The sequence below is a fragment of the Myripristis murdjan genome, chromosome 10 (genome assembly GCF_902150065.1).
Source record: "Myripristis murdjan chromosome 10, fMyrMur1.1, whole genome shotgun sequence".
NCBI lineage: Eukaryota > Metazoa > Chordata > Actinopteri > Holocentriformes > Holocentridae > Myripristis > Myripristis murdjan.
The window spans coordinates 23,297,946-23,325,730 of NC_043989.1; the positions used below are offsets into that span (position 1 = coordinate 23,297,946).

Below are 27,785 nucleotides of genomic sequence, written 5' to 3' on the forward strand. Positions count from 1 at the left end.
GTGAGCTTATCATTTTAGTACCCTACACTTACATGTTTTTGTGATGTGTCATGACACTAGGTGGTGCTCTACACCACTTGACTTCTGTACCTGTCACACTGAAAACAAGATGACCCCATATAAACTGTGCAATACTCACAATAACATTTATGATGGCACCACAATATTTATGCTACTGGTAGCATTTCAATAAAAAACATCACACCTGCAGGCCCATTGGATGCAATTTCGTTGAAATCTTTATTCAGAAAAAAACATATTAACATTATTTATAACTGTCCATTTGACAATTTTTTCATCAAAATACATTAACACAAAAATATGTGAATCAACATTAGCTTGGTCAGGACGTGGAATCAACTGACAGATGTTCCAAAAATAGGATAAATAAAAGAATAAACTGTCTTCTAAAAATAAAAGAAAGAGATTCTGCACATCAAAGTAATCAGTGAGGAAGGCTAAAGAGATTAACGAACTATCTCTCTCTGCCATTGCCCTGGAAGCAATCATCGATAGAGACGATTGGGTCCACAGTCCATTAATTAATGGGTGGTCATCATAAAGAAACAAAATCCTCATACATGTCAAAAAGAGAGTTGGTATATACAGACACCATTTAGGCCCTTTGAAGTATTTTTTTTCTTTTACAATACAACATTAATCAGAAAACATTCCCCATTCCTCTTGGTTCTCAGCTTCATAGCGTAGAAACTGATTTCTCGGCGGCTTCATTCAAAATGTACATGTAAGTGTATGAACCGAACACTGGTAAACATGCTTCAGTGTCCTGAGACACAAAGAAAGGTAGGAGAGCTCGGTCATCTATGGTTACTAGTGCTGCACGGGGCCCCGGGGCCCCTGAAGCCTTTGTACAGCTGGGTCTAAATGGTTAAGAAGGCAGCCAAGTCAGTCAGTCAGTCAATTTATAAACACATAGGCTAAATCTGTTTGACATGCAGCATCTTTTTGCTTGATTGTTGGAATTATTTAGTTTCTTTCTTTTTTCCTTTTCTTTTTTTTTTCTTTTTTTTTCTTTTTTGCTCATGTTGTGTTCAACAGCAAAGTAGCACATGACGCAGCCCCAATTCCGAAGCGTAATTCACAATCAAACGGAGGAGGTGAAGGGGCCCTTTTCAGCAAAGGAAACATTACACAATGTTGAGACTGAAACACACTGTGTGGAACGGATATAAGTGTGTGCCCACATAACAGGCCATAGTGTAATCTGCTGGATTCTGTTTCTGGAACATTGTAAATGTTTGACCTCACTGAACACAGCCCTGTTGTACATTGTTGCTCTCTCCTGACTTACAGGGAGAGCTCAGAGGCGTCTGGGTGCACCTGGGGGGGTTGGAGGGGGGGCAGCATCCCAAGTTCATCTTTGCACATCACATATCATTAATTGTCACGGTCATTATCATCACATCCATCAAAATCACCATCATCAACATCATTTTTAATGGGAATTTACAAAAAATAGGAGTGGGGGTAGTTGAACTAGTAATCAAACAAAACAGCGAGTTACATAAACGCCCCATTTTTCATCACTGCTGCTGGTTGACAACCACAAAGGCTTTTGTTACACAAATCAAACAGTGGGCAAGGAACAGGAATAGGTTTTCTTCGAGTGCAGACACAGCCAAATACAGAGAGAGGAGGAGGAGGAGGAGGTGGAGGAAAAAGCAAATGAACAGAAAAAGAGACAGAAACATCGAAACATCTTTCCTGTCTGGGGTGTGGGGTTCATGCTCCTCTACGACTGACCTGTAGCAGTCAGAACACCATCAGCCAAAATCCAGAGGTCAACAATCAGGAAATCCACGGTTTAGAACATTTTGCAATACATAATCCATTGCGTAATCCAGCCCATTCCCTCTCTAGCCCTGGAGCGGGTCCTTTCAGTTCTGGGAAGCTGGAGAAGTAGTGTGGGAGCATGTGAAAGAGTAGGCCTGCATGTGTGTGTGTGTTCAATGATCTTGAGTGTGTGTGTGTCTCCGTTCCTGTTCTGAAATATTTTCCGTTCATGTGAAAGTGTGTGTACAGGCCTGTCTGTGTGTGTACATTCTGGCATAGGTGTGTATATGGGTGTAAACTCTTACACGTATCCACCGCCGTGCGATCACTCAGTGCATCTCGGAGTTGAGCTTGTCCTGGAAGATGTAGAGGTTGTTGGTGGCGGCGATGGCGATGATGTTCTCCGTCGGGTGCCAGGCCGTGTGGAGGATCTTCTTGGTGAAGTCCAGGCTGTCCACGCTGATGTCATCCTTCCGGCGCTTTCCACCGGCGGCGCAGACCCTCCGTGGCTTCAAGACGGCCCGGGGTTTGCTGCTCTCCCGGGACGCCTCCAGGGTCACGTCACGCTTGGTGTTCCGGTCGAACATGCGGAAGAAGTTGTTATAGGCGCCCGTCATGATCACACTGGGCAAGGGGAGAGAGGAAGGGACAGGAGGAGTGAGGGGAGTGACAAAAGAGAAAGGATACAAAACGTAAAACTCTGTTCCTTTAACCCTCAGATGCTCCTTCAATTGTGACGACATCCATGACCCCTGGACAAAAATGTCCACCTATAGAGAGTGACATTTAGACATCTGTTTTTGTGACCCATATAGAGCTGGGTCTTGACTAAACATGACTAAACATCACTTTTGACATGGGTTTCAAGATTTTAACCCCTTCCTGACCAGTTGTTTTTGCTGCAAAAACATATAAGGATCGTGTTGAAAACTGGCTAAACTGAAAGTTCAACTTGAAATATGCTCATGTAAACAAAGAATTTCAGAGAACTTGTAATACATTTTTTGTTTGGCTTATTATAAGTAATCAACTTAGTAAGTTTCATGGTGATATCTATAGGATAAATTTTTTTCCCTATTCACATGTGAAAAAAGACTGTGTTAAGTCTATGGCTAAACTTCAAGGTCGATGAGGGGTAAATGTTGTCCGATTGAGAAAAAATTTCACCAGCAGAGTGAAAATTCATAAAAATATGAAGTTTAAAATTTACATGTAAAAATGGGCCGACTTCGTGGACATTTTTGTCCACGAAGGGTCATGGATGTTTTTAAATTGCATAATGAGTCCAAAAAATGGTCTTTCATGCTAAAACTCGGGACATCCAGAGTTTACCCTAAGGTGCACCTCCTTGCCAAAAATCAGGCACCAATGACCTTTCATTTGACCGTGCGGAGTTGGGAAAGTATGAGAGGTGGACAAAAATGTCCAGGGGTAATCTGAGGGTTAAAGTCCATGTCCTACCACATGGAGACTTTATTATGCATTCTTCATTTCTCTTTTCTTTCTCTATCACACACACAAATGTATTGCTATACTTGTCCACTGGCTGTTTTAACGCTCTCCACTACATGCCTAACCTTAAAGAAACAGTTCACCCAAAAATGAAAGTTCTGTCATGATCAAATCACCCCATATGCCAGAGAAGGACACAGGGAGGTAGCAGCCTTGTCCAAAACAGCCGAAGTCAATAGATATCACATTTTAGAGTTCAAAAAGGAAAAAAAATGACAACAAAATGACTCAGCATGATCCAAATCTTCCGAAGCAAGTGGATTTTGAGTCGACCATTATAGAGAAATTATTTGTGTCTTGTCGCTGACTACCATGCTGATTTTTTTTCCTAAACATGGAGACAAAAACAAAGGCGGAAGGACTTTGCCTCTTGATTTTGCACAAAGTAATAGGCTTCGATAACAAAACAGTTCACGCAGATGTGCAACCAAGCCTCACACGTCTATCCACATTAAGCTTGACGAGAACTTGCGAGGGTTCAACATTCAGGAAAAGCACACACTTTCACCGTGGGTGTATAAAGACAACTGGATACAGCGTCAGAGGTGGGACCCCATTCATTCCTCTGAAAGTTGCTCAGTGGCACATGAAGAGAAAAAGTTTTACTTGCAGGTATAAAATTACCCAGATCTCCAGGGAGCAAAGCTACAACAGCTGGGTAATGACCCAAACTCTGTCAGCGTATGTGTTGTTAGCATATGCGTAGCGTAGACTTGTAAACACGTAAATAAAGCACAGTTTGTGGTGAGTGTGTACGTTACAAGGGAACTCCTGCAAATTGCTGTGGAGTCGAATCTGGTCAAATCAGGAGAAAAGTGAGTTTGTCTGCTCCGCTCCGTTGCAGCTTTCCGTTGGTGCTCCCTGCTGCAGAGATGTTGCTAGGCAGAAAAAAACCCATCCACACCCACCTATTACAGAGGAAGTGTACTCTATTTTCTTATCACTGGCATCAGTGGAAATGCATCATCTTCCTTTACTGGAGTATCTTTGGCTTGGTGCACGTTTGCATGAACTCTCTCTAAGAAGAACATTCACGCTGAATAACTGTAAAAATACAGTAGGGCCTTTCCACACAGGGTGCAATTGTCTGCCTTCAGAAGACTTGGATCATGCAGAACAAGTTGCATGGCGTATTTCTGTTTTCATTTTTTTTTTTTTAACTCTAAAATGTGTTTCCCATTGACTTCAATTGTTTTGAGTGATTGCACAGACTTTTGCAAGTTATCGTTCTATATGTTGAATGGACAAAGTAGATGATGACAAAACTTCCATTTTTCTGGTGAACTGTTCTTTTAAAACCTAGCCTAATTTAAACTTAACCCTAATTCAAACTTATCTTAGAGTCCTACCCCTAAAATAGCCTTGAAGAGATGGGATGGCTCACTTTGTTGGATCTTTCTCTTATTTTCTCCTCATGGGGGGAGATGCAACACACACAGACGTGCACACACACTTCAGCTACCTGTCTGAGCCGTTCCAGGCACACTCGAACTTGTCGAAGATGCAGTCATTTTCATAAAGGGAGCACAGCTTGCTGCGGAGGTAATCATGAACCTGAGGAAGCACACACACACATACATACACACACACATAGATATGATTTAAAATGGGTCCAGCACATAGCTTCACTCCCAAGTGTTGATCCAAAATGCAAGCTATAAATAGAAGTGTGAGCAGAGGAGCGCTGAGAAAACACACACACATACACACATACATACACATAAGCGCGCACACACACACAAAGCAGAGAGCGCACAGACAGACAAAAACACATTAAATGTGGGCAGGTTGTAACACAAACCTCCCTGAAGGCAAGACTAATAAGACATAACACCAGCCCTCAGCAATATGAGGGCCGGGAGCACAGTTTTAATCAAAACTCCTTTACCATATCACCAAATCCATTAACATCCACCTCTCCATTACCATGCCCACCGAGGAGGGCAGACACACACACACACACATGAACACAGATACATTCACTGACTAATAACTCTTTCCCCTGGCGCTTTCATTTTCCGTGCCTGTGTCAGCATTGTGTCCGCTCAGTGATGCAAGGGGTTGAAATCTACACCGCCATATCTTTATTCTGCCAGACCCCCACCCCTCCAGCCCTTGTTTTTCACATTCTGCATAAAGTCAGCAGTCAACAGTCTCCTCTCAATCAATACACGGTCAAGCTGAGGTCGGCTCACGGCCCGTTCATCAAACTCGGTGACATTTCTGTTTGCCCCCCGTGGGTCTTTCAGCACGGGGCTGAAATGATATTGTGTCAGCCTCAGTTGAATATATAGTCTTTTTTTTTTTTTTTCCTGCCCATGTTTGCTTTGATTTAGCGCTGCACACCGTTCACTTCCTCAACCCGGCATTCTCCCACTTTCTTCCAGTCATCCAGCTGTCTCCCGAATGCCGCAACCTCTCCTGTCCCTCTACCTCTCTCAACCCCTAATCTACAACTCTCCCCTTTTTTCACCCCGTCATTCCCCTTTCACCACAGCGTCCCCCCCCCCCACACACACACACACACACACACTCACACACCGCTCTCTCTCCCTCCCTCTCCTTGCTGCATTGCAGATCTAGGTGTCAGGGCTGTGTAAGGTATCCCTCCTTCCCGCTTCACTTTATGAGTGGAGGCTCGGCGCCTATAAATAGCAGCAGTGCGTCTCAGCCTCCCACTCTCGGCTGCCTCATAGCCTCTCACACGTCAAGAAGAGGCACGCACACACATGCACACACACACACACACACACATGCGTTAGCTCACCCACATGCCCGCGGCAGGAATACTAAGCACATATTGAACAAGAGAGTTGACAGACAGTTCTACTGCGCATAAATGCATAAACAGTCGACTGTACGGCCTACTGTAAACACTCACAGGTGACATTACAAATTTGTTTGGAGATAAATTGAGTGCATGTGTGTGTGTGTGTGTGTGTGTGTGTGTGAGCGACAGAGAGAAAGCTGTAGAGAAAGAGAAAAAAATGCTTAGTGCACTGTATAAGGATTAACTTAAAGCATGTCCTTTCTCTAATATATGTATATGCGTGCATATTCAAAAGCATGTTAGGCACACTTAATCTCTCATCCCACATACACGCCATAGTGCCATAATAATAATTAACTCTCTGTGGCGGCTTCTGTTATGCATACAGCCTTCTCACAAACACGCACTTACACATACACACGTGCGTCTACAAAATATGGTCCAAAATCAAAAAGTCAGTGAAGCCGGTTCTCCGCTGACAAGGAGTGTATTTGCTGGCATGCAACAGAGGCAATTATCCCTAAAAGGTTTTGGACAAAAATCTCATCATCTCTCTCCACTATGATTCTGAGAGATCACCATCTTCCCATGATGCATTTCTCTCACAAATGGGATGCATATTTTCCCCGGGATGACAGCACTTTCTTTCGGTAAGGCGCGATTACTCACCTCATAAGTTTGAAGCGCACGACAGCGACGCTCACCGTGTGCCAGCGCTATTTAATGGAAACTCCGAAACAGTGCCTGAGACGGCACTTGACATTTTGCACTGGTGGGGAGACTGGAGGATTACTCCAAATCAGCATTTTAGTTGCGGTTTTGCCTCTTTGCCTTTTAGGAGTTGAGTGAAATCACAAACACGGCATAAAAACACACTCTACATAAATGCTTCCCAGACTATCGATTGGTTCACCTTGCCTAGAATCGAGAGAGCACCTTGTCAGAAGGAATTTCATCAGAGTGCATTTTAGTGGAGTGTTTTGAGGTCTAAATTCCACAGAGTGACTCAAACAGAAACCTGGGGGGAAACACTATGCCGTGACACTACAATTCATGCAAGTTTCCTGTATTTCAACACTACTTTCCATCCTTAAGACACACAGTCAGACACATGCGATCCCACCTGGTATGTCTCCAAAGGCTTGCTCTCCATGTTGAGGTCCCACACTTTGGTGGTCAGATAGTCTCTGGTGAGCAAGTAGCGCCCGCTGTGGCTGAATTTGACATCCGACACCGAGGAGATGATCTCAGAGAAGAAGGAGCGGGCGTTGGGGTCCTCAGGCTCCTCGAACACTGCAGAGGAGAGAAGAGCATGCCATATCGACATTTAAGTTCAATTACGGCATCACCTGAAAATCAAAATCTCAAAACGGATCTGTAATTTTATTCCATCCATACATGCAACATGCACAGCAACAACAGACTTTGAGGATTCACCACATTTTCTCGGTGGTGAGTTATCAAAAAAAAAAAAGCCTTTGAAGACGTTAGCTTTGTTGGACATGGCACATTTGATGGATTCTGATGGATTTCTCAAAATGGAGCTTCACACTCACTGCTGGGGAAACAGCATTTTCAAAACATAAACTACACAAGGCACCTCGGTCCTCTGTGCAGGAGGGCTGGGATGCACAGACCTTTACTTTAGCTTTCTCAGCTAAGAGGGCTGCCATCGTCTACTGAGCCTGAACCGGCTTTGCTGACTCAATTTGAGCAGGAGGTTGTACCATCAATCACACTAAATAACACAACAGCCAATGGCTATGCAAGAGGTAGGCTAATGTGGCATGCAGATGAGACGGCATTTCAATGATTCCCTAAAAAAAAAAAAAAAAAACCTCTCTTGTCCACTGTTGTGTCATTTGTTACATGATGAGCATACATTACGTGTGTGAGTGTGTTTGCATATGTGATCACCAGTGTTGTCCAAATCGAATCAAAGGTCAAAGGTCAAAAGTTTTTATTTGTCATTTCTTCTGAGTACAAAAGAAACAAAATAGTGTACTCCTAGGTTAAAAAACAGTGTGAAGAATCAGACTGTATGTCAAGCTGACATACAGTATGTTAAAAAAAGGTATAAATTAAACAAAAATGACAACAAAAACTGATGACAGCTATGTCATTTATTAATTGGATGTGCCTCAAAATATATTGATAGCCATGTATAGTACAAATTGGGCAGACAGAGGTAAACAGTGGAGTGTGTTAAATTACTTCTAGTAACTTGAGGGGTTTTCCTCAGCATCTTTGCACGCTGCACACTGTGAGCAGGTGAGAAGTTGAACCCACTTATGTTTCTAATGCAGCATACTTTATAAACTCACAAGAGGCATGAATGTCATCTCCGCTACCGCATTTACTAAGTACAGTAAGTCTCTACACCCTAAGTGTGACAAAGAAGAAAAAGAAAAAGTTCAAGTGCTTAACTACGGCTTCCGAGTTCAAAGGCAGCTAATGCACAAGTTCAAGTCTGAGTCGAGTCACGAGTCATGAAAACAGGGTTACAAGTCTGGCGACCACACATAGACAAACACTACAGACGGACATAAATCATTCAAATGCCCCTGAGAAATCTATATCTGAACCCTGTGTCTGAACCCACTCATTCTGGAAATCACTGGGGATTGTGTGTTTATGTCAAGATCAGAGCATATTGCACCCGTGCTGTCTCAGAACCATATCTATCTGCAGTCATTCTCGCTTCAATATCGTAGGAAATCATTGAAACCAATAGCAAGACTACACAATAGAGCTTATAAGATCCATGGCAAACTCCCCTCGCCCTTGGACACACCACTGTGCGGCAGACTTGGATTTTAACACTGTGACTTTTCAGAACTGCACCAATAATCTAGCCATTAAATTCTAATATAAATAATATCTCTCCTCCAACACATCAGATCAATTTCACATACATTTATCAAGATCAATTTCACATGTATTTAAGTGAATACCGGCTTATAAAAACAGCTATGCTCAGAGATCATTTTTCCATACATACACGAGAATCTGATATGAGATCTTTCTCTACATTAGATCAATAACCTCTAGTATATAATTCAAACAAGCCTATAAATGTTATCTGATGGAAGGACACACCTGCAACCACGGATTTCAGCTCAAATAACCATCCCACCCCCTCCGTCCTCTCCCCTGTCGTGTCTCTGTAGCTCTTATGCTTTGTTTGTGGCATTGTGTTTGAGATTTTTTTGTTTGTTTGTTTTTTATTTTGTATTATGAAGTGACTTTGTCTTATAGGTGCCGCAGAACAGAAACCTGCTGCAAAACTGTTTGTAAGGGAGTTGGACCACTTTTAACTGTAACACATTTTGAAATCTGTGGTGTCGCTTTCCTGTGTGATACAAATGAAATGAAAACAAATGAAAACATGACGTGTGTCTGTGTGCGGGACCATCCCGAGGACTGCTGTGTGTCCGCACAAAGGCTGGGCCCTGCTTGTCTGTGTGTAATCAAAGAGTGACAGGTTTCAGGAAGGCAAAATTAAGAATTAATGCCATTTGGAATTAATTTACAACTAATTTTACAACTAAAATAACAAAAAAAAAAAAAAAAAGGGAAGTAAATGGGAAGTATAAGACAAAAGACAGAAGAAAATTGTTGTCTTTTTAGAAAATCAGATAAAAAACAAAACAAAATGAAAACAAAAATATCATGTGTAGATTATACCAGTAGCCTTGTTGTGTTTTAATCAAAGAGAGGACCTGCAGTGCAAAGAAATGTGTTATTACATGCTCTGGTTCCAAAGCAGAGAACAGACTGGAAAGTGAGTTACTAGTGTTGATAAACAACCCTGCCCAACCTCAGCAGATATTATGTGCTACTGGGCTGGAAAACATTTTACCTATTGCACCTTTACATTTGGAGGATTTATTGCAAGACACACATCTTTATGTCTGCCTGCACCCTGGCTCTCGGCAGGCTGCATACTCACATTTGGAGTGCTTGTCACACAGGGCTGCCTCTCTCATGTCACAGAGGCGCAGCGTGCCCTTGCTGCTGCTGTAGACAAACAAGTTACAGTGGTGGGGGTGAAACTCAGCCGCTGTGATCACTTCTGTCAGATCCTCCATGTTGGCTGGCTTGATGTCCACGATGTCTGGGAGAGAGGCGTCGTTCAGGGAAACAACAAAGAGAAAGCAGTTCCCAGGGCTGGCGCTCTGTTTTAGCCAGACACTTGTCTGTATGTGCTGCATTCCACCAAATACTGTACATAAATATCTATATACACTGACTGCACTCATTCATTCAGTCAGTCAGTCAGTCAGTCACTCACTGACGGAGTGATAAAACTAATTTGATTTTGCTTGTATTTAGGCGGAAATGCACACAAGGGTACAAAAAGGGGGTCCAGACTCAAAATGATACCACGAGCATATGTAAATGTGTACATTCCCCATTATTTACAGCAGTAAATAAAACACACCAATATAAATGTGTCTTCGGGGAATTGTTGGGAGAAAAGTAATTCCATACTCAGATAAACTGTAAAAGCATAAATCCCGTCTGGGACGGGGATATGACTCTACTGTGTCCTATTGAGCTGGATTAGAACCCAGAAAAAGGGGGTTGAAATATTTATGCAGCCTTTGAATTATTCATTAAGCTACATTTTCACTCCTCAAGAATAATATTCCCCCTCCCCCATTGCAGTGTGTCTTTGTGCATTTCTTTATACAGGGGAGCAACGGCATGGTGGGGAGTTGAAGTGCTTGAGTTTGTTTTATGAGTGTGTAAGTGTGTGGGCAGGGGGGGAGATTACTGAGCATTTGCATGCAGCTACGTGTTAACACGCTCATGAATAACTGTGTCTTTAAATATGCGCGTTAATAAATCTATTCCTGCCTTTTTCTCACACTGCTCCTCTGATTTCCAACCTCGCTGAATGTCCGCTCAGTGAGAAACACACCATAAGGATACTGAAGCTGCGGTCAGTGATGCCCAGATGCCAGAGGTTGATCCTCAGGTCGTCGGCTGACATGTACGTCTCACAGTCGGAGTTGACCGAGATGGAGTTGACGTGGTAGGTGTGGGCATTGGCAAACACCCGCCGCGGGCTCACCTCCACCATCAGGTCCATCGGCTTCAACACCGGCACCTAGAGCAGAGAGAGACAACAATTTAACATCCTGAGTGTGCAAATTGCTGGTTAGAGGGAGAGAAATGGTCAAAATATTGCAAATAAATGACCATAGAGCGTACTATTTCCTCTGATATCAATACTACATATAATGCCAGACACCAAATTCACATATATCCTTAATTGCACAGTAGAGACTGCAGGTCTAATGTATGACTTCAGAGTCTACATTTAACGTGAGCTCATTTGGTTGCCCATCTGTTTTTTTTTACATAGCATCATTTGCATTAACAAATTTATCTGTGCCAGTGCATGATTTACATAGAATCTGAGTCTTCACAGCTTTAAAGTGCATCCTGATTTACATATATCACATTGGGGGGGTGGGGGAAGTATGCACATAAACATGCATGCATACACACAGACATAGATGTACAGACACACACATACACGCAGGCGCTGCGATGTGACTGTATATCAATATGAACAGTGAAGAATCCATCTGATTATTACTGCAAACAGACACACCGACGTTTACATGGATTTAAATCCTCTGCAGATGTCATGTTGTTGTTTTGTGCAGCTGGCAGCAGTGAATGTGAGCCACACACACACACACACACAAGCATACACACACCTTTGTGCCAGTGACCCACTTTTGCACATGCACACACATCTGTACCCACTGACCTACTTCTGCTGTCCAACCTACTGCGTTTATGAATGTTTCAGTGCGTGTGTTCATGTGCGCGAGTGTGTGCACGCAAGGATAGATAGATAGATAGATAGATAGATAGATAGATAGATAGATAGATAGATGGTAACCTGTAGTGAAGTGACAGTGGAAATGTCTTTGATGCGGCCCTCCTCATCCTTCAGGTTGTATCCTTCCGGCCGCTTATCTCTTTCACTCACCTTCCACAACTTAATGGTCTTATCTGGAAGACAAAAAGGAGCATTAGCAAATCAGACACTTAATAACGGTGATGATTTAAAAATAAAATGTAATCAGCAGATTTTTTTTTTTTTTTTTTTTGCGTGCTCTACAGTTACCCAGCAATTTGACAGTCTGACTTTTATCGCTATTAGGAGGCATCAAAACCGGCTAAATATAGAATGTACCATCAATCTGTAAAGGACAGTTTTACAGAGGCGCTAATTTAAGATTCTGGCATAAAGAGACAGTCCACTCAGGCACGTGAACACATTAGATATCATGGATAAACAGAAAAATCCACCACACTGCTAAACAGCTTGTACTGTAAACCAAACATGCACCCTGACGGATTATTTCATTAACCCTCACAGAAACACAAAGTCTTTGTATTATACCGAATGAAGAGTTTCAGCAGCAGCATTAGCTAACTGCTGAGGCAGGTCTTACATTTTTCATACCCTCAATCATAAATAATATAGTGCTTAGAGAAATCAATTATCTGCTCAAGAACAATCTGTGGACCTTCCAATAAAGCTGTAAACTTAAATGCACATTGATGAGGGGGGGTCTCTCCTCCAAGGGGTATAAACTAAGATCCTAATGTACTACTGTTGCCTTTGTGTAACTGAAGAATTATGTTGTGCAATGCATGCAAAAAAAAAGCCCTTAATGCACTGCAAACCTATAAGCCTAAATATCCCATCTTCTTAGGGAAAAATTGCTTTCTGACCCAAGTGACCCAAATTCAAATGTGGGCTTTATTCCAACTGGTGGGATCAACCCCATGCTCTACACGCTGCATGGATATATTTTGTGAAATATCTGCCAGGAAAGTAAACACTTGTGAGCACAGATAGTTGAAACAACCATGCCAAAGTCAAATATTAGAAACCATGCCTATCTCCTACCTAGAAGCCACAATATTGGATAGATAGGTTTTTTTTTTTTCCCCCCCTGAGAGACAGAAATGATCTCTTGTCATAACTCATATGCAGGGTGAAATCTGGCCTCTGCCTCATTTGCAAGGAAGGTTGCTAATGTGGTATGATTTTTGGAAATATGCCGGATTAGGATTGTTTACATATGGATCACTAAAAGGCATGTTTATATTAATGTTTATTAAAACCAAAACTATGAGACCTGTTATTTTAGGTTTTAATTTAAATTCATCAGTCGGGGAATGAGTTACATTATGCTAAGTTAGTTAAGCCCAGTTAGGTCCCTTGACAACTGGAATTTTTTTTTTTTCCCCTAACATAGGCGCTCGTCACGAGAAGAAGCCTTACTCAACATTGGCCAACTAGCTGTGTAGTCGCTAATATCAGAGATTTCCTGTAGGATGGAGACAGAAGACGCACGGGTTTCAGCATTGAAAACAGTGTAACAGCCGGCTGGATGCAGACTGTCACATGTACTCTCTCGCAAAAGCAACATCTTTTTCCTACACAGCCTCGTCATGGCTCTGTTTGTCATGAGGAACATGTTGGGCATGAGCGGCAACAAGGTCAGTTAAAACATCACAAAGTTACATTAAGTTACATTACATCACATTACATTACTGGGCTTTATTTTGGCACAGCACTGCATGGAGATCACAGACTTCATGTTATCTTTTGTACTAAACTGGTATCAAGGGGACGTTCCTAACTAAGTACCAAAGTGCTAGGAAGTTTCCTTCTAAATGAGACAGACCCAGTTTCAGCCAATATCACCCCAGTACGTCACAGCATACTATTATAAATCCCACTAGCTAATTGCCCATTCATTAAAACAGTGTTGATATAAGCCTTCACGTAAACATGAGTCTAACCTTAACCAAGTGGACATAACTTGGAAAGCTTTCACTCAACCATAACCTTAAGGCACACACACACACACCGAACTGACATCAAAGAACTATAAAGGCCGACTGTTGCGTCACATTGCTCCGACAACAATTCAGCATGCTCCAACTTTGTGCTTCTTCGGAGTTGGGGTTGTCTCACCATTGGTGGAGAGGAGGAAGTGGGCGGCGTTCTGCTGAGGCAGCCATCGGATCTTATTGATCTTCTCCTCGATCTCCAGACTCTTAAGGTAGTCAAACTCAGGCTCATGGCTCTGGAAGGTGCTGTAGACATTGTACTCTCCCTGGGAGAATGGTTCGGTTTTGCTCTAGTGGGGAAAGAGAGGGAAGGAAGGAAGGACAGAGCAAGAGGTAGGGATGATGGAGAGAAGAGAAAGAGAAGCTCAGAGAGAGAGAGAGAGGCATGGGGAAAGGAAGGGATGGAGGTGGGCAAGGAAAAAGGTGAGAATCAAGGTTGGTGGAGTGGTGAGGAGGTGAGCGATAAATTTCCACTGTGCACTGACTCGATCACATGTGAAATCAAAGTGCAGTGTAGCACAGGAGGTTCGAGTCAGTCACCTCCACCTTGATTTTCTCAAGAAATAGTGTGACACGGGCCCTGCACACCTGTAATAATACACTCTCACACACAGTAGGGGCATCAACTATCAATCTGTCAATGTGGACTGCAGCTGGAGAGGAACAGTGTGTGCTCATCACTACTATCACAGCTGGAGTAAAAACTGTGTGTGTGTGTGTGTGTGTGTGTGTGTGTGTGTGTGTGTGTGTGTGTGTGTGTGTGTGTGCCCCTACCTCAGGTTCCCTCTGGAAGATGACCACTCGGCCCCCCTTGTCCCCTGTGGCCAGGAGCTCTCCTGTGTGGTTGAACTCGACAGTGGAGATAATATCAGCTGGAGAGAGAGAGAGAGAGAGAGAGAGAGAGAGAGAGAGAGAGAGAGAGAGAGAGAGAGAGAGAGAGAGGGTATCCATTAGTTAATTGAACACACATTATTATTCATCTGCATAATCTGTTTATGATCATCTGCCTGTATATTATTCAACCAAGTCAACAGAGAATACATTAACATGTAATTGGATTAAAATATGCAAATGAATATGCTTCAAAAATATTTGACCACTAATGCAAATGTTTTTCTATATGTGTATGCACTTGCACAGGCACTACAAAGACCATACAGCAAGTGCTGGCCCACATACATATTCATCCACCCACCCACCTACACACACACACACACACACACATGCACACACACGCACACATGCAGCTGTTTCACACCAGGCGAAGGTGTTATTAATGTGCCAGTATGACACATTTCCACTCAGTACACAATACTACAATGTGAACTCTCTTGAGCTCATCACTGGGACATGTGTGTGTGTGTGTGTGTGTGTGTGTGTGTATGTGTGACAGGCATGTCCCCGTCACTAGCTCTGTGTCCCACTGACACACACCCACACAGTCTGACTCAGTGACGAGACTCGGCGGTGATGTGAGGAGTAAGCACATTATTAACTGCTTATGATTTACCGACTCAGTTGGTGCTTTCAGTGTCCCCATCCTACATCGCACAACACGAGGCGCATGAAACACAAATCACTTTTTTTTTGTTCTGTCAGTGGAAGTCTCAGTTAAAGCACATAAACACACCATAACCTCTGAAACTGTTTTTTTTTACACTGCATGTCACCCACCCTGTCTCCCACATACGCCTTTCCTGTCGCTCCTGCAGATTGCACTTCCACTTGTGTAGCTACATCTCAGAAGCAGAAATACTCTCATTGGTTGAGTTACATCTCAGTGGGCGGAGCCAAAGAATAAAGGTTAATCATGCTAAAAAAAAAAAAAAATAGCGGTGTCCCAATTCAGGGGCTGCCTCCTTTGAAGGTCACATTTCAAGACCGCATACTCGCTCATCAAGGTCGCCCCAATCCAAAGTGTCCTCTGAATGTGGCCCAGATATGGAGCCCTCTTTCGGAAGAATTTGGAGGACACAACCAACGTATCCTTTGCTGTTCTCCATATCCCGAAATCCATTCCATACAGATGTCACTATGGAAAGCTACGTGGCTGCGAGCGTTGAAAGGGAAAATGAAGATTTCACATGCAAATAGTGCACGTTGTTTATACACATGACAATTTAGAGGGAATGCAAAATTAAAACGCCTTATCTCACATTTTCCATTAGGCGACGATAACTGGCATAACTAAAAGTTTCTTGAGGTGCTGATTAAAGTGAAGCTCTGGGATTCTGGCTACATCCATTGTCTGAGGGTCAAACTTTAGTTGTGGAGAGACAGATGTTTCATCCCCTTACGCCCTACAACAGGCAGGAAGAGATCACAACTTCATGGACTGTGTCTGTCAAAGCCAGCACCTGTGAATTGGGACGATTCAGCCGTAGAAATACAGTGAGCAGCCCTGATGTTATATTATATCCTCAACCAGTTGGCTATTGCTTCTAATGGACCTCATGTATGAAGCGACTATTATCTATTCATATTGTAGGCATAATTCTGTTACTTTTTAACAGCCAGTTTTATATGCATTGTGCATTGTCAGCAAATACAACCCTTTGCTAAGACAGTTTTTAGCCACAACTAACTTGGCCATTCGAACACCACAGGGCCATGTCATCACATCACACCCAGTCCAAAAAGCACTTAATCAGAGTCTGAGTGAAAAGCCACAACACTGCTGATATCATCGATATTTCAAATATGTTGCTCAAACAAATAATTGTCATGCACTTTTATTGGTCGGAGCAAAAATACGTCAGAACCAATAAAGTTACGGTGCCAAGGTGTCCTTATTTTTTCCAGCAATGAAAAAAAAAAATAAGGACAAGGGAACTGTAGCCCGCAAGTGAACCATCTTGGTTCTATACCATCTTGGTGGCAGTAATGGTAAAGTTAAGTGATAAAACCGCCATTTAGTCTCTGTGAAAAAGAAGCATGGAGAAAACAACAAGAGGGCATTTTGTAAATGTGCCTCTATTGGCGTTGTATTGTGAGATTACATTGGAAATGTGTGCGTAAGAAGTGTTTCCTCTACATTTGTAGACACAGTGAAAAAAGCAAGAGGAGAAGGAGAGAGAAACTATACTACATACTATATAAACTAAAAAAAAATAAAATGCAAGCCAGCCTTATTTAGTTATTTAGGTTAGCAAGTAAGCCTCGCTGACCTTCCCCATTCAAATGAACCAAACTAGCTGATGGCTTTCTAGGTAGGGCTTCTAGGTAGGCTGGCTAATAAACTAAACTAAAAGACCCTCAATGCCACGGTCATGCATAAAGGAAATAGTGATTGATTACTTTTTATATGTCAGATTTCTATTTTGACTAGAGATCCTTGTGTGCTAGTTAGTGAACTTGCATACTGAAGTTTTGCTGAGGCCTATTAGATTGTCTCTCTTTCCGCAGTGGCTCTGTGCAAATAACAACAACAAAAAAAAATGTCTTAAATTTTCTCTCATAACATTTTCAAGACTGAATGCTGCTTGAAACTGAGAGGTTAATAGGGGTGAGTCCATTGAGCATCGGATTTGATAGAAAAGGGTGCAGGTTTTAATAAGCGCGGACTGCAATAAAAAATAGAGTCTATAGTCTATTTATTGTGAGGCTGAGTGATCCAGAGCTGTGAACCCTGCCTGTTATAAGGTGGCCTTGAGAGAGAGACTGAACGATGGGGGGAGGTGGGGATGGCTCCCCCTGTTTCTCTCATCACCACAGCACAACCTTATTCACCCTGCTCCTCTTACTCTTCATCTATTACTCTCTCTCTCTCTCTCTCTCTCTGCCTCTTTCTACCTACCAGTTCACCATTTCTTGATCCCTCCTCCCTTCTGGCCAAGCTTACATCTCTCTCTCATGGCAATCCCTCTTTAATTTCTTCCTCTCAATTTTTTTCCCTCTAGCTCAGTCTTCCTCTCTCTTTCCCTCTCCAACCGCCCCTTCTCATCTTTCCATCTCTCAATTTCTCTCTTTCACCCCATTTGTCCCTCTCTCTCTTTCTCTCTCTCTCTCTCTCTCTCTCTCTCGCTCGTCCCTCCCCCACGCCACTCCACTGTTTGGCTGTATGTTAGTGTGTATGTATGGTGGTGCTGCTGGTGGAAGAATGGGAGAGGGAGGAAGGGATGGAAAGCGAGGTGGAGGGAAGGGGCGGTGGGCTGAGGGGTGGGGTGGGTGGGTGGGTGGGGGGTGGGGGGTCCTCTGGTTGAACATGGGTTGCCATGGTAACAGGCTGAGCCAACCAGCGGCGGCGGTAGTCGTAACAGTTTGCTGTATATGGCATTCTAGCAAAAGGAGGAAGTAGGAATCATCAATCCAATCCTCCCAGGAAGAGGCAGCGTGGTAAAATAATTACGGGTCTGGGCACTGCACTTTTGTCCACTGACACACATGCTGGATTAATACCAGGAGATGGACCAGGCACTGTGTTTCATATAGAGGATGTGCAGATAGGTCATGCACACACACATTCACACACACATGAGGAGACATACTCACACACAGACCCATGAACATGCAGTCCAATGTATGCACACTAGAGCCCTTTCAAGTAGTCATAAACATGAATGCAGGCGGTTACAAAGGGATGCAAATAAGTGTGACCTTGTGTGTGTGTGTGTGTGTGTGTGTGTGTGTGTGTGTGTGTGTGTGTGTGCATGTGTGTGTGCATGTCCAACACACTCATAGTCACATATCTCTAGTCACAAAGAAATAGCTAAGCTAAGCAAAAGCACAAAATAGCTGAACAAAATATGGAGCACACTCTCTCCTCTCTGCTCCCATACTCCCTCTGTCCCTTATCCTTCCCTCCTACTCCTCTGTATCTTTCACTCTCTCTCTCTTTTACATCTTGCATCCATCTTGCTCTCTCTCTCACTCTTTCGCTCACTCTCTCTCTCTCTCTCGTGCTATTGGAAGAACTCTACACCACATAAACCCCACCACTGAACGAAAGAACAACAAGCGCAGGCGCAAGCATCATCAGCACTATGGATCCCTTCCAAGAATCACTACTGGCCAGTGTACTGATGTGTGTGTGAGTGTGTGTGTGTGCATGTGTGTGTGTATCTGCTGGTCTGTCTGTTAGGCTGTCAAGCTCTAAGTCGATGTCCTGTGGCGTGCATGTGTGCGTGTGCTATAGCGAGCTGGCTCTCTCCGTCTCCTACAGACAGTCCATTAGCATCAGCAGCCCTGTCTGACTCATCAGCACACTGCAGGAGCTGGGGGAACACACAGCGATTTGCAAGTGCACGCGCCCACACACACACACACACACACACACACACATCCACAACACACACCCACACACAGACAATTATGCAGTAGATGCAGTAGAAGTGAATGGGAACCGGGAGGAGAACACGCATGAACACAAATACAAACGCACCCGGTGACACTTCATCCACATGTAGCTGCTCTGCTGAATATTGCGCATGGCTGGGAGTAAGAATCTATACTAGTGATGCATCCACACAACCAGCACACACACACACACACACACACATTGAGATGTTTCTACAGACAGCAGCTCATCTCAGATCAAAGAATGGGGGAGTCTCCACTATGCACCTTGAGAGTAGGACTCATGTGTGGCTGCAAAATTGGCCAAGACACTTACACACTGCTGAGGGCCTGAAGAGTGAGGAGAGGAGAGGAGAGAGGAGAAACGTGTTGGTGTAAGGATATGGGGATGATAATGATGTTTGGAGGGAGGGAGAAATGTATATTTTTTGGCAATGGGCCACAATAATGGATGGAGAGGGGCTAGACATCCTCCATTCCCAGTTATAGATGGATTAGGTCTGGCATTAAAGCCCAGCAGAAAACACACACTCTTTAACAATGACAACAAACCACCGCCCAGCAGGAGATGTGTGTGTGTGTGTGTGTGTGTGTGTGTGTGTGTGTGCTGTGGCTCAAGCACCTCATATTTCCTGTGTACGTGTGCACAAGCGTGTGTACTCAATTATCCTCTAAAGAAATAAAGGGAATGAGGGTGAGCAGGAGGGGAGGGAGGCGAGGCGGCAAAGTAGAGGAGTGGAGAGATCGCCAGAGGGAGAAGTTAAATTGATCCCTGTCCTGCAGTTTTGGAGCTATCTGGAAAAAAAACTGTGTGTCTGTGTGTGTGTGTGTGTGTGTTTGTGTGGGGAGAAGTGATTTAAGCCTGGCACAGCAGGGAATCTGCCATTTCTCCAAACACACAATGGCACAATGGAGCAGAGCTGGTGTGAGCCTAATGGTTATGGACACAAACAATTAGCATCACACATCGAGCCAATTCCCGCACGCGTGGAACACACGTCCGATCCCGCGTTACCGAGCCGTGAGAGCGGCTTCCAGCGGTCAATCACAGTGCATTAATTCTCCAAGTCCTGATGTGTGATTTCATTTTTTTTTTTTTTTCTTTTTTGATAAAAATCAATTTATGTCTCCAAAAGATTTGTGAAGAATGTAATGTAAAAAGATTAAGAGCTTAGCTGTTTTACACCCAGTGTCACGCAAGCTATATTGAGAACTCAGATTATGTGTCGACATCGCATAAGCGCTGATATGTAATCCCATATTCAGGAGGTTTTAACAGAATACACTCTAACTTGCTCCATCTCTCTCAGTTGCTCTCTCTGTTAACTCTATCTTTCTGCCTTGGTGTGCATGTGAGTTTGTATGTGTGTATGGATATGTATGTGCATCTGTGTATATTCACGTGCCTGCATGTGTATAGGTGTGTGCGTGTGTGTGTGTGTGTGTGTGTGTGTGTGTGTGTGTGTGTGTGTGTGACCCCTAGATCAGTGCTTTCCTCAGTCTCAGACAGAAAAAGTAGGACAGCTCTGCTGTGGAGGAGACAGGGCGTTGTCTGGTCAAACTATTTAAAGAAATTGATCACTCACACACACACACACACACACACACACACACACACACACACATAATCAAAGAGCTCAGACTGACTGAGAGAAAAAAGACTGTAACAGAAATAGAGACACACTCACAGAAGATGAGACACACACACGTCCACACAGACAAAATGAAGTTTGGGATATTTATACCATTCAGACTCACATTACCATTCCCCTAAGTGACTCACAGATGCTCACTCTCACACACAAGTGTGCAGAAACACTACTCAAATGCACACACTCTCTCACCACTGAACACACACACATATACACACACACACACACACACATATACAGGACTCTGGTTCTGACCTCATATCTCACATCGGGGCCACATAGCGTGTGTGTGACATGGATCTTCGGGATAGAATAGGAGGATAGAGCACACACCTTCAGTGTAAGAGGCAAACGGCTCGGGCTCCAGAGAAAGGGTAGTGATGTCGGAGCACAGGACCTGGATAGGGTTCAACATCCTGGGGGAGGACTCCAGGGTGGAGAGGGGTGGACAGGATGGGCGGAGCTCTTCAGGCTATAGCCAGGAGCAGCCCTGCAAGAGGAGCAAGGATGGAGGGACAGGGAGAGCAGGGGGAAGGGGGAGCAGGGGGTAAGGAAGGGTGGATGGGGGTGGAGGGGGTTAGGCGGGGGGGTCGGGGGTAGGGACTGAGTTACTGCATCACCACATCGGCCATGTGCACCCACCAAAAAACACTATTTGTGACCACGTCGAGACAGCATTATGTCGGCTATCTACACGGGACAGGAAAGCTTGGAATCTCAGTCTTTCCATGTTATTCCCCTGATCTTTACCAAAGCATTTGTGAGCAAAGCATTCTGGGTAAATGTTTGTGTGCTACAGTTCACGAGGGATTGGAAGCGAGATAGTGCGGATTCTCCAGGTGTGATGACTAAAGTTAACAAACTCACTCTCAGTAGTAAGACTTTAAAGCAGCCTGAGTGGAGTGAATGCTAACTTCCCCATGTGTATAAATATATGTGTTCTGTTTACAATGGGCAGTTAATATACAAGTATTTCTGTTTTTGTCTTTTTTTATTGGTTCACTTGTGTTGTCCGAGGAGTCAGGCACATTAATTTTGCATGAAACCAGTTTGGTCATTTTAATGTTTTCACTGCAACTGAAGGATTATATGCTCCTTTAAAACCCTCAAACTCAATTTTTCCCTAAAAACAACATTGCTATGACAATATCACATATGTATTCTGGTTGCAACACTTCACTGAAGCTACATTACACTTATACTGCGGGAAATATTAAAAACCAAGATGCCAGTGTTTTAAGGCTGAACCACTACATCAACAGAAAATATCGAGATGTTTTATGCAACATCTTTCTCCACATTTGCCTGTAACTAAACAAACATATTTGCCATCTCTGGAAACTCTGGGATCTCTAAAATTTCAAATAAACTTCTGTGGGTTTGAACAATGCTCAGTTGCGCAGCAGGGACAAATCCACTGCCGGGACCAACAGGGTTCAAGAGGCTAAGTGCTGAAAAAGCTCTCTGACCCACTGGGCTGATGAAACCTTCTCAGAGCCAATTGCATAATGTCAACAAATGCATTGTCAGAAAAGCTAAAGCAAGGCTGTTTTTGTAGTTCCTGTAAATCTTACCATTTGGATAGAAGAGATGTTCACCCAAACAACAATTTTCAGAATCCCATGCCTATATAAGCTACACAATGCGTGTGTGGTAGTGGGTAAAAAATTGTGCTTTCATTCTGTATTTGAGAAAACATTAACGGGACAAGTTGGTATGACACCAGTTGGTATGATTTATTGGCTTCTAGTATCCGTGCTGTATCAAGGCTGATGTGAATGCATGAATATTATCTCCAGAAATGATGTGGTCAGGTTGTGGATAATTATCCAAGAGAGCAGCTAGGTAAAATGTAAAAGGTTAATAGCAGTCAGCAGGGTCAACCAATCAGTTGCATTTCAAGCCACAAAAAACCTGCAAAAAAAATGTCTAAAGCATGCACAACAAAGTGCAGCAACAGCAATGCAGTCCAATCTCTCCCATTAGACTGACACTACATCTTGGTACTATTTTGGTCACTGAATGATGCCACTGTATTACTACATGCTAGAATAGGGGTTGCCAAACCTTTTCATGCTAAGGCCCACATGTAGGGGTACTATTTGTCTCGAGGCTCACCGAACATTTTGTGACGTGAAATAAAGTTGTTAAAAAGTAGTTAAGCCACATGTATATGCCTCACCATTCTGTATTTGTTCTACATTTAGTTATAAAACACTGCCATACATTCAGTATGAGCCAATCAATCAAATTCCTAAATATGTGTTGGATATTGCATGACATTAACATGCCACCACTTTTGGCAGCTACTTCACCATCAGGTCTGTGACAGGATATAAAACCATTGTGGATAGACAACTCATCATGATTTCCTGTGATGCCTTTTTTGTTTGCTTTGGAGTTTGATCCTTAGTATTATATTTTTGCAGTGCATCTGCTGGTTTTAAAAGCCTGTCCATATTGGTAGCCAGCTAAGAAGACAGCTTTCATTCTCCAGTCACTGTCGCTTTCATTGGGCATCACATTCAGTGGTGCTGTAGAGGGCCTGATGGACGTAGATGCTGCCCCTGCATGACACGATTTTCTGAATTTCTGTCCACTGTTATGAAGAAAAGAATGCATCGATGTGGCTTTCTCATGACCCACCTGTCTCCATGCTGGGGCCCACAGGTTGAATATCATCGCACTAGAATCTGCTCACCTATCACTCCAAGGGAGGAAATGTGCACTAGTGTTATTCAGAGAACAAAATAGTTCAAAGGTAGAGCATCAGTCTATGGGAGAGATAAGCACTGGAGTACATTCTTATTCTTGGAATTTTGTCGTGGATTATTTAAACATTTTTTAGTGAGTGTTTTGTGGCTTAATTAGCTGCAGCTCTGACCACAGGAGTCACCTTTGGAGATAATGTCAGTGCATCGATAAGAGCCAGTAAACCATACCAACTTGTGTTAATAAATAGAAGCTTTCCACCTATTTTTAACTATTAATAAATATATAAATAAAGTCTAGCAAAACTTCACAGAATGTCAAAATTTTGAAGGTTGACATGAAGCCTTGGCTGCTTTTGTTAAAATTACTGTAACTAGCCAAAGTGCTAAGCCTCCTCCATCTCCATCCTTGAACCCACTGCTACCCCATCTGAAGGTGAAAAGTAGGAATTTGAGGAGGGCAGAAGGGATGAGGGAGGGGATGGGAGAGATGAAGGGAGGGAGGAAGGGAAGGAGGGGTGAGGGTTAAGCATCCCTCCCCTGTAGTGTGTACTGTGTTTATAGGGCAAGGGAATCCCCATGGGAAGTCCTACAGACACACTGCTGTGTATGCGGGAGCACGCACACACACAGATGCGCACGCACACACGCACATATATATATATATAAACACATGCACACACCCTTGCATACACACAGGCTTGTGCAAACAAAAGGGCATACATGCTCAAAGACTCACACACATATATGAATGAAACACAGGCAAAAAAAAAGTAAAGAGAGGTGGAGGCACACAGAAGCTAGCAAAATACCCCCAAGCATAAAAATCACATGAACTCTGGCTCTCTTACTTTTGCTCCCACTCTCTCTCTCTCACTCTTGCTGTTTAACACACGCACATGCACACACATACACACACACAAACACAGGCTTTAGAGCAGGCTTTAGAGCACTGTTGGATAATTGTTTGGCAGACGCACCACTTCAGCGCGAGGCAATGCTGTTAGTTGCATTAGAGGACCGATGGGGAAAGGCAGGGACAGAAGAGGGGGGATGGAGCTGGGGAGCAGGACGGGGGATGGGGGGTGAACGTGGAGAAAAAGGTAGAGGGGGGTTGGAGTGGATGGAAAGGGAGAAGCAGATGATGAATCATATTGTTCATCTGCAACAGAAAATGATTTCCTAGGGTCTGCAGGAGGAGTCTGATGAGAGCGATCCAGACTCAGCTCACAATTTCTACTGATTCTTCTTCCTCCTCTTCTTCTGTACATTATATAGCCGTCTATTCCCAGCATGGCGTATGCATGTGTTGCACAAGCCTTTTAGCCCTTTGTGTGTGTGTGTGTGGGTGTGTGTGTGTGTGTGTGTGAGAGAGAGAGAGAGAGAGAGAGAGAGAGAGAGAGAGAGAGAGTGTGTGTGTGTGTACGTGTGTGTCCACCTTGGTTTGGGCTCATAATCAATTCTCCCTGAATAATGGCTGTGTCTGGCTGAGTGGCATGGAATAATTAATACAGCTATTATTGGTGGGCGGACACAACCTGTCAATCATATTGGCCCACCATAAAAAGCAGCATGTTTATCATCACAGGCTGTTGCTATGGCAATAATAGATGGATGGATGGATGGATGGATGGATGTTGATGAACGTTAAGACCGATTTCATACGACAAAGTCCTTTTATGGGAGCATGTGAGGTGGCCAAAGACACATGTGGCACAAACACACAAACAAGAACAAATGGACAGACAAACACACACACACACTCACACATACACAACCACAAACAAATGCACATACAGATGTGCTTCCTCTCAGTGACAGAATATGTTGCACACACACACACACACACACGCTTTTTTTTTTTTTTTTTTTTTTTTTTTTTTTTTTTTACACATAATCCACAGGCAGCACTATGGCTCTCCTCCTTTCTCCATGCTTCTGCTTGTGAGGGAAATGACATTACAGCACAGACACAGGAAGCATCATAATGCCCTTTCTGTCGTGATGTGGGAATCACAAATGAGTTCACAACATGTTCATGATCCACCCACCCCGCCACCGCAAATGATCACAACTCACTGGCGTGGTTTCAGAGGCGTGGTGAACAATGAGCTGAGTGTATGTAAGAAACACACTGGGGCAGACAGACAGGCACACATGCAAGCCAACATACAGGTGAGATTAGTGGTGTAATTGAGATTAGCAGAAGGAGATTGTTGAGGGCTTATAGTCCGTCTGGTTTATGAAACAAACCAGCGCAAATTCAGGGTTTGCACGCCTTGCATGCTGCTGCCGCTTAGATTCCCCCCAGCTTCTCATCTGATATGCCGTATATTCAATCTGATGCCCACGCCTGGTTACATTCAGGCAGAGAGAGAGAGGGAGAGAGAGAGAGAGGGAGAGAGAGAGAGAGAGCGAACGTGTGTGACTGTATTACCATGTGATGGATGACATGTCATACTGCTACCACTCAAAGGGGAGTATGAAAGAACGTGGCATGATGGGATTTCTACTTTGTCTGCTGTTCACGTAAAAAAAAATGCTCTCTCTCTCTCACTGTCACTGACACATACACACACTGACACACACACACACTGACACACACACACACAGAGCCGATCAGCTCTTTCCTCACGGTGGTGTTACACAAGGTAAAGAGCGGTTACACAATCACAAACAGTCAGATAATAAAAGAAAGAGAGACAGGAAAGGTGCGGGACAAAGGGAAAGAAAGTGAGATTACATGAAAGTCGGAGCCGAGGAAGGAGAGGGGGATTAATTTCAGAGAAAGGAGGAGAGGGGAGGAGTGTTTCGCTGCCGAGATCTCACTGCTCTGTCTGCAACTCTACACTGATCATAGGAGGGCTTAACGGAATAAAAGCAGATTAGGATGCCATCCTGAACGCAGGGGCTTGTTTTGTCTGACAGGCAAGCGCACACACACACACACACGTACACACACAAACTTCAGCAGGCCAATGTACAAATAAAGACAGCACATGGTGGGACACTTAGAACACACTCATGGTGACACACAGCCTCCACTCCCGCCCGCTTACCTTCAGTCACATAGTTGTGGTCGGGGAGGAAGCCGCGGTGGTTGAGCGTCGGGGTGGCGTCAGTGTCTTCGCCCATCAGCGGGGCTGGGGGGAGCGCCCGTCTTGGTGGGGCAGCGTAATGGTGGCAGATCGGTGGTGAAGGTGGTGAAGGTGGTGGTGGTGGGGATGGTGGGGATGCCGGCCAGTACAGCGCCCATACTGCTGCCCGCCGACGCCTCCTCAGCACAGGGGCGCAGAGCCGGGCATCCTATCCTCGGGACGAGGGGTGGGAGGGCTGGGTGAAAGGAGGGGGGTGAGGGGGCAGGGAGAGGAGTGAGGGGGAGTCGGGATGGTCCCAAAAGAGTAGCTGGGTAGGTGGCCGGGCGGCGGAGTCCAAAGACCGCTTCTGAGAGCCAGGTGCCAAACCTAAAGCGGAGGATGTGTGTTTGAATATGGGTATTTAATTGAAACAGTACCGGGGGTGCACTTGATTTATACTGCCCAGGCACTCGCAAGTGCTTCACAAGGGGACTTGTGATTCATGAGCTAAGATAAATCAAACGCTCCTCATGTCTGTCCTAGAGCTGCTGGGCCTGGGTCTGGCCAGGCGAATTCGGCTCTGTTATAAACACAGGCGCACACATACACACACACACACACACGTAGCATTACACATGTGCTTTTAGAGGGGGGTGCCTCCTTCCGTGCTCCAAAAGAAGCAGAGAAGATGAGGAGGAGGAAGAGGAGGAAGAGAAGGGGGGGAGGGGAGAGAGAGGGATGAGCGGAGCCCCTGGTCTGTGTATCTGCAGTGCTGCTGCTTCTGCAGTGAACACACACACACACACACAAACACACACACACCGTGAGTGCCTAGCACATTAACAAACACACACACACACACACTCACCCACACACACGGCAGCTTCTGGGTCAGGTACTCCTCAGTGGATCCTCCATGAATAACGTCTGTCTCTCTCTTCCCTCTGCTGTTCCGGTAAAAGGAGGAGGAAAATCCTACCGGCTCTGCGTTCTGCGGCAGTCTGAGCTCTGGCGTATGTGTGAAAGGCGGTGTGGGAGAGAGAGAGAGGAAGAGGGAGAGAGAGAGAGAGAGAGAGAG

At 44.2% G+C, this 27,785-nt stretch overlaps 1 protein-coding gene across 3 annotated transcripts; it reads right to left on the minus strand.

Annotated features, from left to right (window-relative positions):
- Nucleotides 1-216: 216 nt before the first annotated feature.
- Nucleotides 217-27,785, minus strand: LOC115366193 (serine/threonine-protein phosphatase 2A 55 kDa regulatory subunit B gamma isoform). Of its 3 annotated transcripts, none has more exons than XM_030061518.1 (11): nt 27,576-27,785; nt 26,690-27,094; nt 21,253-21,409; nt 14,747-14,844; nt 14,097-14,262; nt 12,000-12,112; nt 11,015-11,192; nt 10,029-10,193; nt 7,200-7,369; nt 4,769-4,860; nt 217-2,418 (listed from the first exon to the last, which is right to left on the minus strand). In XM_030061518.1, the coding sequence occupies exons 3-11, from the start codon at nt 21,332-21,334 to the stop codon at nt 2,124-2,126; spliced, it is 1,359 nt and encodes a 452-aa protein (XP_029917378.1). In that variant the 5' UTR covers nt 21,335-21,409; nt 26,690-27,094; nt 27,576-27,785; the 3' UTR covers nt 217-2,123. The 3 variants fall into 3 exon arrangements, with proteins under 3 accessions (XP_029917378.1, XP_029917379.1, XP_029917380.1); XM_030061519.1 differs by lacking the exon at nt 27,576-27,785 and adding an exon at nt 27,321-27,331; XM_030061520.1 differs by lacking the exon at nt 21,253-21,409 and having other exon boundaries at nt 27,576-27,784.